The following is a 15,094-nucleotide window of genomic DNA, read 5'->3' on the forward strand; positions in this document are numbered from 1 at the left end:
AGCAAATAGGAATGACTACGGGATGCATTATACCTCTCCCCTACAGACGCATTAAACCTCAGGTTACCAGAGCGATGTGATTCACAACTTAGTTTCCAGTCTTGAGCAAAGGGGGGTTGGTCTGGTCCTGAAGGATTGACCCGGCTCCTGTCGGTAGTAAAGGGAATTGCTCCCCCCACACCCCCAAAGTCTAGGCACAGGGCTGTCCCACAGAAACAAAACTGCTAAGCTCTTTACGCGACGCCGTTCAGTCCTTTGATGGTTAAATGTAGCTCCATGAGGATTTGTGGGGCCCCAATTCTCATCCCTACACCTGCCTGCGAACGTCTTTTAATTATTCATCGGAGAAAACTCTGGGTAAGAATAGCAATCCTGAAAACATGTGTGTTCCGAGGGAGAAGGCCAACCACATCCAAGGAAATTTCCAGTCCTGTTTGATCTAAGGAAAATAATTCCCCAGTTCCAGGCACAAGGCAGATGCTGAAGAGAGACTGAAGTGCTTTTAGATGAGTTCAAAATAAACACACCCACCTAAGTTATCCTCTTTGCCCTTCTGGAGCAAATTAAAAGGGTAAATGAAGTTTCATGGAATGACTATTTGAAAAGAGAAAAAAAATAGAATAAAGCATCCTCAAAGCGCCCAGGTGAGGCTTCCTGGCCCGGGGAGGGGGACCAGATCGGATACCCCATCTTCTGCCGCCCAGTATAACACCAGGCACGGCCCTCCATTAACAAGCCCCACCTGGGCAGCAGAAAGCTTCGGGAAGTAGCCACCGAGGAGAAAAATGTAATTTTGATACAGGAAATACAAGAAGAACGTACGGCTTTTCACTCAAGATAGATGTTTCTTCTATCTAAAGCCCGCAATTTTGGAAAATGAAGCTGAGTTTAAAAATAAGGGCTCTGTCAGAGAAAAAAAAATAGGTCCCAGTCCATCCATTAGGCTGCCTTTAATTGAAAACTGAAGTACAGTCTAACTAATTGGCAGGTACCTCTTTTATTGCTGGGACCATTTCCCCCCTTCTCTCCGGTGGGATCAAGAGGCTGCCATTCTGAAAGTCAGGTATGAAATGGAAAAGCAGAGAAGGAACACTTAAGAAAATGACGGTGTGTATCCTGCCAGCTTTTCTCCTATAAAATAGGTACAGAAAGTAGAAAAGTTAAGTTCCTCAGAACAGCAGTTAGCTGCTGGAGTGTATTTTATACACATGGTACTTAGGTGGAAGCTGTAACGTGCTAATTGCAAGCAAGTTCATGTTGTTTAAAAGAGCTTTACCTTTTGCTTTGGGGACCTATTTAACTTCCAATCTTGGCACTGTGCTGACATAATATGGCAACTTGAATTTTGAAGATCAAGAAAGAGGAGCTGTGGGTGAAATTTGAGCCTATTTCTTGTTAATTTGGAAATGGAAAGAAGGGAGGTTGGGATAAATCATGAAGTTAGTGTTTCTGTCTGAATTTATGATACTGGAATTTCACTTTTGAAAATATAACTTCCTTTTTCCTTTTCCTTAAAGTTAAGGAATTTTGCTGGTGGTAATATTTACTGAATTTAGGTTTCTATGATGACCTCCCTTTGCTTCTACACAGAATCTCCATGTGATATTTAAAAGGCAAAAAGAGCCCTAACCGGTTTTGCTCAGTGGTTAGAGCGTCGGCCTGCGGACTCAAGGGTCCCAGGTTCGATTCTGGTCAAGGGCATGTACCTTGATTGCAGGCACATCCCCAGTAGGGGTTGTGCAGGAGGCAGCTGATCAGTGTTTCTCTCTCATCGATGTTTCTAACTCTCTATCCCTCTCCCTTTCTCTCTGTAAAAAATTAATAAAATATAATTTAAAAAAAATAAAAGGCAAAAAACAAACTTGTGATGTGTTCTTTTTTAATTTTAAAGGTTGCTCATGTTCCATCATAAAGATGATTAAGATACACCCCTGCCTGCAAAGGACTCCTAGTGTTTTGAGGAAAAATGAGACACAAAAATCAATCAATGCAGTGTTGTAGAATGAATGTTCCAACGAATATACAAGGATGGCGGGTCGGAATTCACAGGTGCCTGACTGCTCTTGGGGCCTGTATCTTAGAGCACGAGTTGGTGTGAACCAAAGGCTAAGGCAGGAAAAGGATTTCTGAGTTTTAGGGAACAGCGTGTGTAAAGGCACAGAGGAGCGAGAACACTCTAGGTTTGGGGGTCTGGATAAGTATGACTGGGGAAAGGGCATGTGCAACTTTGAGGGGCTGGTGGGCTCTACATCATTCTGTGGATTTGGGAGCATGCACTGGATCTGGTCTTAGCCTGGAGGCACCATGGATTTCCCATAAAGGACAGAATCCATTTGGAAAGCTGGAGCGTAAGCAGTATTTTCTCCATAAACTGCTAGTGGGATTTTTGCGCTGTCAGAGCAGCAGAAGGTTGCATCCAGTAAATGCCCGTGATTTTAGTTATCTGGCACTTGAAGACTTCAATGTAGATGTCTGACTAGCTTCCCTTCTACTCGTTCTTCCTCTCTGATTTCTTCCTTTTCGCTTCAGCTTCAGGATGTAAGCACATTTAAAATGAGTGAGGAAAAACTCCAGTGAGAAAATCCCAGAATGGCACTGAAAATTACATTAACTTGGAAAAAGTACAACAAATTGTGGACAAGCTTATCTTTCTTTTTAAATTTAGGTCCTTTTTACCATCATAAAACAATGCAAATGCATCATAATTATTGGTGTCTGTGAAAGGCCTTTGAGTGATGTGATATGCAGTTGCCACGGTGATGCACATTGTCATCAACCCGCAGTTATGACAAAGCTAAGTCCTGGCTTTGTTGATGGCGAAATGTTGCATACCAAACTTCTAAAAGAGATTTTAAAAGTCATGCTCTTCTGCAGAGTTTAAATATATTTGAGCATGTTTTGGCTCTGTTTCCTTCTGCTTACCTTTTATTTCCCCTCTTCAGTACAGATGAGGATCTTTCATTTGGGTCCAGATGAGATTTAGTAATTAATGTGCAAAGCAGCTGGGGTCTGCGAACTTCTGGGCTGTAGCTTAGGAGCTATTTTGGTGCATTTTCTCAGTAAAATAATTGAGAATTAAAAAACTTAAAATGCATTGGCTTCTTGCCCTGTTATATTTAGAGTAATCCTGATAATAAATCGGTAACTATGGGTTTCACCATGGAAGGGCACAAAATAACTGGCCCAAGTAATCTAGAAAACAGATGTCTTTAGTTGGTTTAAAGTAAATTCTCAAGACCAGAATTAAAGAAAGCTATGTCGCAGCCCAGTGAAATCATCCATTTTTGTTTTTTCTTGTCTTAAGTTTTTCTTTTCTGCCATATCTCAACTCTAATTCTTGAGAACAAGGGAGATGGTCTTCAAGAAATTGCATTTATAATATTTAACCTGCTGCACAGAAATTCTTTGGATAACAGGTTAACTTCTCAATCTCCTATTCTTCACCTTATTTGTAATTCACTCTTTATTTAGATGGCTCCCAAGTGGGCGTCAGGGGCAGCTAAGAGGTCTATGAATGAGCTTTCGGGCCTCCTCTCAAAATTGCACCTAAATATACATATGCTATTAGGGGGGAAATGTTATCCAATTCTGAACAAGTTCTTTGTATTCTCCCTGTTCCTTCCAGTCCCTTATGCATGTGGGAAATAAAGTCCAGTAGAAGATCATAAAATATCTTCAGAGTTGTTGTTTTTTTAGTTTCTGGCTCTTGCTGGGGTCATGGAATTGCTCAGAAGCTTCCAGGGGGATCCCCAGGGGACAGTGTGATTATGGTAGCCTTGCTTGATTCTGTCTGATCTACAGTCTTAAAACTAGCGTGAAGGTCAACCTGAGACTATTCAAGATTTCACATCCTCACAAAGGAACCAGGATGGAAACCTTTGCTACAGATGGTATTCTAGAGCCAGGACTGGCGTCTTTATTTGCAAGAACCAATGCAAAATGAAAATGCTTGTCTCTTTGTTCCAAAGTTTAGAAATTTCAAGACAGTCATAGCAGAGCAATAAATCATGCATGAGGTCCTCCTTACTAATCATGTTTACTGATAGTTTTCTTGCCTTAGGAAACTCTCTATCCCAAAATTGTGTTTTGAGATTACTGGCCATAAATAACCTGATGAATTAGCTGCCTCCCAATTAGGAGTTATTATAATCAGAACTATATGATAACCTGTCACTGTAATACATTATTATTGCAAACTATGCCATGTTTTGGAAATATTAAAAAGAGACATTTTTAACCTAAATTAGAAGATATTTTATCGAATTGATGAATTGGTTTTACTGTTGGTTTTCAGTTTATATTCCCTAGTTGCATTTCTTCCCTGGATCGTGTTCCTCTAAAGTAAAGAGCATTGTTACCCCAAAGCATTGGCTCACTGCCCTTCCTGGGACATCTAACCTCTGGAAGTTTAGACCTTGATCTCTCATGTTGTGAGTTCAGGTTCTCAGTTAAGCCCATGGGCTGCCTTTTCATTGCTATTCCCAGGGAGTTTTAATTAATTGGGGATTAAAAGGACTGAGAGCATTGGCCTCTGGGTCTAGCAGAGGTTGAGCTCTCAGGGGTTCACCTGCCAAAGTGCAGGAAAATACTGTGATCACACTCTTCCAGAAAGATAAGTTCCCACGGAGAGATGTTTTTGCTAAATCCGTAGTCATTGCCTTCTTTAGAGCCATCTGTCCAGGCATCTCCCAAAATAAAGGCTTGCTTTTCTAACCTAGGCAAGAGTGAGCGTGCTAAGGAAACTTCTAGTCCCAGGAAGTTGAAAGGACGTAGTTGGGCATAAAACACACGGTCAGGTTCAAAGGGAAAGGACGGAAGAGACATTTTCCAGGTTAGCAGGCAACAGGCGCTATAGAATAAAGGGCCTTATAGAAGCCACAGCTGTTAAACAGGAGAGCACTCAATCTTTACTATTGTCACTCATTCATCTTTATTAAATTCTTAACAGTGGGACCTTGTCCTGGTGGGGATTTTGATGTTTATTTTTTGTGGTTTTTTTTTTTTTTTAAAGAACCCTAAGCCTCTATCCCAGGGGAGAATTCAACTTTCTTGTTTGGAGTATGAATCTTACCTTGTTTTCCTTTTTGTAGCTCAGAGTGTGGCCCCCTCCCTAACTGGACTTGCTCAGCATCCTTTGCGGTACATTCATGCCAACCCTCCCGGCTTAGGAGGAAACTCTAGGTTTGTCATCAGAATAGTAGGCTGTTTTTCTACTTTCTCCCTCCCTCTCACCCATTGTCTTTCAATGGGGTGAAAAGGTCTTTACTTTTCTCTTTCTCCCTCCCAAATCTTGCTATTAATAACTTTGTAGACATTGTCACGCATAGACTTCCACTCACTCCGGAGGGTGTTTTTTGTTTGTTTAAGGCAACGTGTTTCCTGGTCTGAAAACCGTGTTTCCCAAAGTAGCCGTGATGGGATTATTCCATACTCACCTCCTACTGGCAGCATCTTTGCTTCTGGTTGGAAATGGCAATCACACGCAGCGTGGTGCAGGCCTGGGGTCACACCTCACTGCGCTCCAGCCCTGTGGCCGGGGTGAAGGCTACTTGGGGTGGCCACCTGGTTACTTTTTGAGTGAGATGGGATTGACATCTTTTTCTTTTAATGACCAAGATGAAACAATGATTTCCCTACTTTCTTTCTCTTCTTTTGCTCTGGAAGAAGAAATTACCCTTTTGAACTTTGCATGGAATAGAAATTAACTCTGCAAAAGTCCAAGGCAAACAGATGTGCTTCCCACACTATTTTTTGGGGGGTGGATTTCTCCTGATCCAATGCTTTCTTATGACTAATATAGTGCCAAGTTGCCTTTTTTGTAAAAGAAAAAAGAAAGTAGTTTTTACTTTTTCAGACGATCATGACGCATCCTGCACATGTAAAACCTGATATCAATGGTTCTGACACGAAAAAGCAACTTCCATTCAAAACACCACAGTGGGAATTCTCACAAGCAACTTGATAAGTCAGCATGAGTCAGCAGATTGCGATGTTACTTCAGAAATCAAGGATTCTTGGGCTGCATTTATGCCCAGATCTGAGGGCAGGCTCAGGGTTTCAGGTGTGGTATTGATACCCAGAGCTCGCTATCTACTTCCTTATGTGTAAAATAATAGCATGGTGAAATCGGGGATTCACAGCCTGGCAGAATACAATTCTGATCCCAGCTTTCTCCTGCATGGAAGTGTAAATGCCTCTCCATTAAATGTCTTGTGTGGTCTTCATGATCTTACCCAGTCCGAATATCAATCCAGTCTTCGAGCTGTGTCTTAGACTCTGTGTCTGTCTCTCTCTCCCCCTCCCTCCCTTTCTCCCTTCATCCCCCCTCTCTGTCTCTCTATCTCTCCATCCCCATCATTCACATCTCTGCCAACCTGGACCACTGGCCCTTTCCTGTGCTTTTTAACCCCTGACCTCTGCTGCTCATCCATAAAAGTAAAAGCCTGCCATTCAAATCCTACCCCTTCTTTAAAGCTGGGATCAAGTGCCAATTCCCCACTAAGTCCTTTGGATTCCTATGGCCTTTACTCAGTAAATATTTTTTGTGTACCTACTATGCATCAGGCACTATCCTAGGCACTTTTTCACTTTCTGCTTCTAGTAAAGTTCTTATCACACTGCTTGGTGGCATCGGCGACATTGTGTTCACTTATCACTCCTAGGTTGAGAGAGGGCAAAACTGTGCTTTATACAGTTGATCCTTGAACAAATGGGGGTTGGGGCACCAACCCACCCATGCTGTGGAACATTTGGGTATAACTTTTGACTCCTCCAAAACTTTACTTCTAATAGCCTACTGTTAACATAAACAATCCAGTAACACATGTTTTCATGTTATATGTATTATATATACTGTATTCTTACAATAAAATAAGCTAGATAAAAGAAAACATTAAGAATATTGTACGGGAGAGAAAATATGAATATAGTACTGTACATAATTTTGAAAAAAATCTGTGTATACGTGGACCCATGCAGTTCAAAGAGTCAACTGTACATCTTAACAGGCCTAGGAGAGTCCCCCGCCTCCACTCCAGGTAGTTGGCATTGAAAGAGTGAATCAGTATATGAATGAGCAAATAGAGATCGAGATGGCTTTTGGAATCATAAAGCTGTCAACTCACAAGATTCTGTATTGTTCAGAGAGTCAGAAAAGTGTTCCATCCTATTTGGGAATCTTTATTTTAAAAACATAACGTATATTGAAAATTATTCAGAAGAAAGCTTTGAAAAAAGAGATTTTTATCAATAACCGTAGATACTATTCATGGGCACTTGCTAAGTGTGGGGCATTATGCTAACACTTCTCATGTGTTCCCTAATTGGGTACATTCTGTAATCCCATGAGGTAGGCATTTTTATTATCCTCCTTTTACAGATGAGAAAAACTGAGGCTTTAGTGTAACTCACTCAACATCACATAGGTAGTAAGTGACAGAGTCAGAGTTTAAGTACACATATGCCCAAACTAAAGCCTAATTCTTAACCACCAGGCCAGTATCTAAACTGATAAAAATTACCCTCTGTGGGAGAGGGTGGAAAATGTGATGTGTAATAATACTTGAAAACTAGAAAGTGAAACAGGCTCCATGAATGAATGGGGGGAAAAATTACAAGAATTAGAGCAATAATTTGATAGTATTAACAGTGGGACGGTGGCCTGACTTAATATATCAGAATAAAAGGAAGTGACATAAGCCACTTTTAGTTTCTCCATGGTCTCCATAGATTTGGGATTTGAGGCGAGTTCATCAAGAAAATTATGAATTTTAGATTTGGGGGTATCGGAGAATATTTAGTTTTAAAAGAGACTATCTTTCCTTCTGACTTAGGATTGTTTATACACTGTAGAAAGTCATGATTAATTAACAAGAGTTGTGATTAATGAACAGAGGTGACATACATTTTGAAGACCTGCTAGAAGTTTTCTGGATTTACTCGGAAAAAGATGTCCCAGGAAAGTGCGAGAGTGAAATTGTGGTGTCAGCAACCCTAGACTTGGTGTCAGAAAACCACCTGAAAACGTACAGCCATGGGCTTATGGGCCAGTGGTTGAAGTGTTCCAGCTTCAATCCAGCCAGTGTATCTGCCTGAGGCCCCTCACAGGGGTGTCGTGAAGACGCAGTTCCCAGATAAAGGTGAAAGCTATAGGAAAGCCCTCATATGGGTGTCTCTTAAGCCCACGGTTAGTCACAAGAAATTGCCATTCTGCCCACACAGGTGGAGTGCCTCTCCTTCCTTCGTCTCCCAACACCACCTCCTCCTTGGCCATTTTCTTTGTCCACAGAAACTCCCTCATTCTCAACTCTGAAGCCATCCCAACTCATCCCTCTCTGGTGTGATTACACATTAGAATCCCAGAAATGTATAGCTGGAAAGGATCTTAGAAATAAGCCACCCAGGCCCTCACTTAGGAGATGACAGCTTCGCCCCAAGCCGTGCAGTGATAACGAAGAGGCTGCAACCCACCACCTTGACTTCCCCTCCAGGGCACTTCCTCTTCTGCCTCCTCCTCCTCTGTCCCCTTGGGCTGCTTCTCAAAATGGCATCAAATCCTTCCTCCTTATATGCTTAGCTTTTCAATCCTTTCTCCTCCAGATGTGTCCCTACTCAACTACTGGCTTCAAAAACTATCACACTTGAACGCAGGACTGCTAAAGCCCATTTTTACATTGGACAAGTTTGGGGTTACAGTTTTTTTCCCCCAAAGTATGAGGCTCCCAGTTTTAAGTGGGATGGATTCATGTCTTTAAATCACATGGAATTATATAGTAGGACACTTGTTCATTTTCTCTGAATTCTTCCAAGAGGAAGTGTCGGGTCAGTGCCGATCCGTCTCTAACAACTTGCTCAGCTCCCTTTTCAGCAAGGAGTGACACAGCTGGGGCTCCAAGCCCTCAGCAGATCCAGTGTCCAGTGAGAGTGAAATAACATCTGATTATTGTTTGGCTTGACTTCCTTTTTATTTATGAGTGCCTTCTAATATTGACAGTTGGGGACTGGTTTTCCAATTAGCTAGAATTTAAAAGTTCCTATTTTACATTATGTTAAATATATAGAGTCAACCTAAAAAAACATTAAACTTAGGTGACATGGGGCTATGCCTCCACCCCCACTGCCATGCACATGCATGTATGTACACACATGTGTGCACACACATATACACATTCGGTCTTCAAAGCAGAGGTCTGAGAAGAAGCCAGTTTTGTGTAACAGTTCATAGTATCTACAAGGGAGAAGGAGAATTCATATACCGGAAACCACTTTTTGGCCTCAGAGGGCATTCTGTTTACCCAAACCGTGTATAAAAATACCTCACAGCATATAGTTTCATCAGCAAGTATTCTAACTTGGTGGAAATGATTTACTGAAACTTAGACCTTCTCCTGAAATCCAGCCAAAAATCTGATTTGGAAAACTAAGAAGTCCTATTTAGTTTCTGCCGTCATTGTTACTGGACCACACTGACTGGATAATTAGTGACATATAAAGTTCCTTAATTCTGTCTTCGTCTGTCAACCTTTCATCCGAGCCTCATGAGGTTGTCTCTCTCTCCTCCATGGTACTCCCTAAGAATGTGCTGAACTGAACATTTAGTTTTTTTGTGTGTGTTTTTAAAAATATATTTTTATTGATGTCATAGAGGAAGGGAGAGGGAGAGAGCGATAGAAACATCAATGATGAGAGAGAATCAGGATCTGCTGCCTCCTACATGCCCCACACTGGGGATCAAGCCCACAACTCGGGCATGTGTCCTGACCAGGAATTGAACCCAGGACCTCCTGGTTCATAGGTCGATGCTCAACCACGGAGCCACACCAGCTGAACAGAACATTCAGTTTTTTTTTTGTTGTTTTTTTTTAATATATTTTATTGCTTTTTTACAGAGAGGAAGGAAGATTGATAGAGAGTTAGAAACATCGATGAGAGAGAAACATCGATCAGCTGCCTCCTGCACACCTCCCACTGGGGATGTGCCCGCAACCAAGTTACGTGCCCTTGACCGGAATCGAACCTGGGACCTTTCAGTCCACAGGCCGACGCTCTATCCACTGAGCCAAACCGGTTTTGGCCAGAACATTCAGTTTTTAATAAATGGAGGTCAGCTTTGTCCAAAGCTCACTTGCTTCACACATACGGAAAAGACCGGGTCTTCTCTTGTGTCAATGGTTTTTGCAGGAGGGCAGTGAAGTTTGTGTAAAGTGAGTGTGTACATCTGGCAGCCAAAAGTGTCCTGTGGATATTTTTTGCAGGAAAAGGTGTGTTTGGAGATGACCACTCTGCACAGATTCTGTGAGGGTTTCACAGTCTTTGCAACCTGTTATTGTAGATTCTGAGCATATTTGTAGCTCTAGGGGTGTAAAAATAAACCTGTGTTTTCTTGGAAAATGTATGTGTCTCGGATGTGACAGGAGCAGCAACTTTAAATAAGATTTCCAGCCGTTTACAGTTGAAGCTTGCCAGTAAAAATACGTTTATTTAGACATTAAAATCCTAGGGTGCCCATGTAAATATCCTAAACAATGTGTTATATGCACGTTCTTCGCTAATGTGCTTTAGCTTTGAATGTTTTTAGTTCTGGCTCCTGGAGTGTTAATGTACTACAGGGAAAGTTGAACTCAGATGGCGGGTCTTATTTGCTGTTCAACACGTTTAGATGGTGTGTTTCTTACATTCAATAGAATTGTTTCTGATGTAGGTAAAAGTCACATCACAATTGAGAGTGTAAAACTCCCGGTTTTTAATGCTCATCGCGACACAGAGGGTTTTGTTGGGCAATAGAAGAGAGAAGGCAGCAGGTATACCCTTCACTCCCTGTTCGTTCATCCGTGTATTTAACAAGCATCACTAGATTATCTGTTGTCTGCAAAGCTGTGTGATAGAAACGGGGAGGACACAGAAGGCCAGGCCCCTGTGTTCATGGAGCCAACAGCCTGCTTTATCCCATCAGCATTTCACAAAAATCAGGATAAACCGCTTCTGTTGTCAAAATATAATCTTCCAAGAGTTAAAAAACATTAACTACTCCAAATATTCAGTAAGCACACATTGAAGACTTATTTAACTCATTAATGAGGGAACCAGTAGGGTGACTTAGCTGGTTTAAAGGAGGCTATGAGAAAAATATCTGGGTAGGTGGATAGGTAGGACGGACGAATGGATGGATGGATGGATGGATGGATGGATGGATTGATTTATGGGTGGATGAGATGAAAGGAAAAAAATAATGCTTGATTAAGATAGCAAAATTAGATATAAAAGTCATAATGTCCTACAAGGAAATAAAAGAGTAATTTGAGGGGTTATATTTCAACCAAGCAGAAATCCTTTGTACCTATCCTAGACAAATAGTATTTGTAATTTTCCAGTCTTCTATAATCTTTACACAGTCTGGGTCCAATCAATAGTAAATAGTAAGTCAAGCAAAGTTACAATTCTCCAAAGCGTTAGATGACTCTTAGGTAAGTGTGTCAGTCAGTGCTATAGTAAGCGCTACCCGACAGGACTTTCTGTTGTTAAGAAAATATTGCATCTATGAGCTATGCAGTGTGGTAGCCACTGGCCATATGTGGCTATTGAGCATTTGAAATGTAGCCAGTGAAAAGGAGGAATTGAAATTCTAATTTTATTTCATTTTCACTAAGCTTGTTGTCAGTAGTCACATGTGATTAGTAGCTATTCTATTGGGAAGGACAGCTCGAATAGGCCATTAAATGGGCAGTCCTTCTTCTGTTTTGTTTTCTGGATAATTTTTTTCCCTAAACATTTTGTAAATTAAATCACATTTTAAATATTCTAACAGGAGTTAAATGTGTAAAAGGACTCCGAGAAGAGTTCTTTGAAAAGACTTAATTCTGTCACTAATCAAATAATTTCTTTGGTAAATATGGTGGCTCTGACATTGGGTTTCTTGACAGTGGACTTCTCTGAAATCATTGGCCGACGAGGGAACCACTTATGAAGTTAGCCTATTTGGAGAGAACCCAACTCTACATTATGTTTTCCAAATGAATCAGCTTGGTATTAATTTCCTTTAGCAAGATAATAACAATCAGCTCTAGTTTTGATTAAAAGGGGCTCTCTGGTTTGCAAAAAAAAAAAAAAAAAGGAGAACTGATTATTAATATTTCACAAGGACTTTAAGGCTTAACTAAGTTAATGTTTCTGCTGCCATCACTTCATTACTCAGAACGAGCCATCAATGCATCGATAAGGTTGGCTTTGATTTCTCGCAAAGCTCCGTGGTTTTACTTAGTTTTCTCTCGCTTGCCTGCAGGGGTTTTTCCGCAGAAGTATTCAGAAGAACATGATTTACACTTGTCACCGAGATAAGAACTGTGTTATTAATAAAGTCACCAGGAATCGATGCCAGTACTGTCGACTCCAGAAGTGCTTTGAAGTGGGAATGTCCAAAGAATGTAAGTGGAGTCTCAAAAATTTTTTCCCTCTTTGCCTTATCTATAAATATAAGTTGCCCCACTTCCAAAATCCAGTTGTGGGGGACGTCAGCGTGTGGAATTCAGATGTGACACTAATGATATATTGCCAAGGGCAGGTGTAAACAGAGATGGCATGAAAATAGAATAACTGTGGGGCTTTTTTCAGATAAAACTTGAGTGGCAGTTGGTGAAAAGACAGGAGTTGGGTGTCATGGATGGCAGATTTGTATTCCAGAGCAGTTACTCATCTGTGTTTCAGAGCCACGAGTATCTTGGACATACCACATAGCCACTCGGAGACTTCATTGTCCCATCTTGACAATGGAATTCAGTTTGGCTTGTATTGGTGAGAATGAGGTGAGACAAGAGGCATGAACACTGACAGTAGTGATCATTTGCCCTAATTTTTTAGAGGGAAGAAAGCGTAAAACTTTTCTTGTAGAAGAAAGGGAGACATTTGGCATGTTGGCATTTGTCCAAACTTGATTTAGGAAAAATTTGATTTTTTTCCTCCCAGCCACCCAGCCACCCTCTCTGCCAAACAACTATGTACTTTATTAATGCAAAAAAAAAAAAAAAAAAAGAACATTTTAGTAGATTAAAAATTAGTGGTCCATAAACATCAGTTAATAGGGGTTTGTAATAGATGTGCTTTGATACAGGCAGTGTACAAAATACCTTCATTCTCTCTTTGGTGCTTTCAAATCTAGGGAATAAGAAATTGACAGGCAAATGGCTTGGTTTAGGCAGGCCTAAGGAAGATGTTGGGATGTGTGCTGGTGAGGCACTTAATGGGATTGCTGTTGTTTTATTCATCCCATCACTGGGGGATTTGGCGAAGGCAGAACTGTGAATGGGGCACTGGGCTAGGTGCTGAGAGGGGACTCTGAAGATGCCTGAGACATGACCACTGCCCCCTAAGAGCATGGGACAAAAGGCCAGGCATCTTAGCCACAATCCCACAGTGGGGTTTGAAGACTTGCGTTAAAGGCTCTTGGATTTTGGAACATGGAAATGCAGCTGTGGAGGAGGAGGCTGACTGGGGAGGGAAAGTCCCAGGCAGCATGGCTCTGACGGGCTCTCTGCGGGGAGCCGCTCCTTGGGGATGTTTCTTGGTACCCTGCCCAGCATCCTAACTGTGACCTAGGGTTTATTTAATTCACTTTTCTACATCTTGAATTTCTACACTTCAGGGAAAACTTCAGGGTTGGGACTAACTCAGTTGACTCAAGCCTATTTACACTTTCTGTGTCCCAGCCAGTCACTGGTTCATGGTGTGAACATGTCACCTAGTCCCATCCAATGAGAATGAATTCAAGATTCATGCTCATGATCCATGCAAGAAATAAATGATGAATTAAATTTCATCAAAATTAAAAATGTCCACTCTCCAGAGGATACTGTGAAATTCATGAAAAGATAAGCCAACAGACTAGGAGAAAATCTTTCCAAATATCTGATAAAGGACTTGAAAGTAGAACATATAAAAACTCAATAATAAGACAGCAAATAGCTCAATTACAAAAAATAGCCAGACCCCTTAAAAAGTGCCAAGATTATGCAAGACTGAGGAACTGTCCCAAACCAAAGGAGACGTGACAACTAAATGCAATGCATAATCCAAATTGGATCAGGGATCAGAAGTCAAATAGCTCTAGAGGACATTTTTATGCCAATTAGTGAAATCTGAATATGGACTATAAATTAGAATATAGCATTGTATCAATTTTAAGTTTCCTGACTTTGATCATTGGACTGTGATTATATAAGAGAGTGTTCTTGTTCTCAGTGTCTGCAACTCACGCTCCATGGTTCAAGGAGTGTGTGTGTGTGTGTGTGTGTGTGTGTGTGTGTGTGTGTGTAGCAAGAGAAAAAGAGAAAGAAAATGTGACAAAATATTTAGAATTGTGAGTCTGGAAGAAGGATATACAGGAATTCTTTATACTTTTCTTTCAACTTTTCGGCAAATTTGAAATTTTATCAAAATTACAAAAACAAAAAGACTCATGCTTAGACTATTGGGGCAGAAGGAGGACCATCCCTTCCAATGCACATGAATAAGGAAACAAGTAGCCACAAGTAGCTGTCCTCCGCCCCCTAGGGAAGTCCACTCTAGGACAAAGCAGGCACTGTGGATGGGAGAGTAGAAAGAGAGACAGAAGTCACGCCCTGAATGGCATCACTGAATTGCTAAACCAACCAACCCTGAAACCGCTGCCTCCAGATCATTTTGTTCTATTTGCCAAGAAATAGCCATTAAGGCAATTGAGGTAGGAGACTTGTTTATACTTAGGGTCCTGATGAACAAGAATTAACTAGGTCATCAGACAGGAAAGCTTCCTGCATGTATCATCCGGTTTGGGAGAGTCTTTTTCCTCTGGACAGTTCTGTCTCTAGATGATGGGTTAGTTGACCACATTCAGCCGGGTCCTTTTGCTCCCTCCAAACTTTAGAGCTATTGAATTACTTAAAATCAGTGAATGTGAAGATATGAAGCTAATATTCACTTAGCTCAGGTCCCACATCCTATCATTGAAGAGAGAGTATGCTATTATCTGAAATAGCCAGATTATTTATAGGTGCGAGTGGGGCTCACAGGATGATCACCTAATGCTCCATTTTTGGTCTGACATTCTGTAGACACGGATGTCGCA

General features: G+C 41.2%; 1 protein-coding gene across 6 annotated transcripts in view; it reads left to right on the forward strand.

The window, feature by feature from the left end:
- Positions 1-15,094, forward strand: part of RARB (retinoic acid receptor beta) — a 728,677-nt gene that overhangs the window by 561,580 nt on the left and 152,003 nt on the right. For all 6 annotated transcript variants that reach the window (XM_080674944.1, XM_080674948.1, XM_080674945.1 and 3 more), the window contains one exon: positions 12,278-12,419. In XM_080674944.1, the coding sequence (XP_080531070.1) occupies positions 12,278-12,419 (142 nt within the window). The remainder of the gene's footprint in view (positions 1-12,277; positions 12,420-15,094) is intronic.

This window comes from Plecotus auritus (assembly GCF_963455305.1).
Source record: "Plecotus auritus genome assembly, chromosome: 6".
Lineage (NCBI taxonomy): Eukaryota > Metazoa > Chordata > Mammalia > Chiroptera > Vespertilionidae > Plecotus > Plecotus auritus.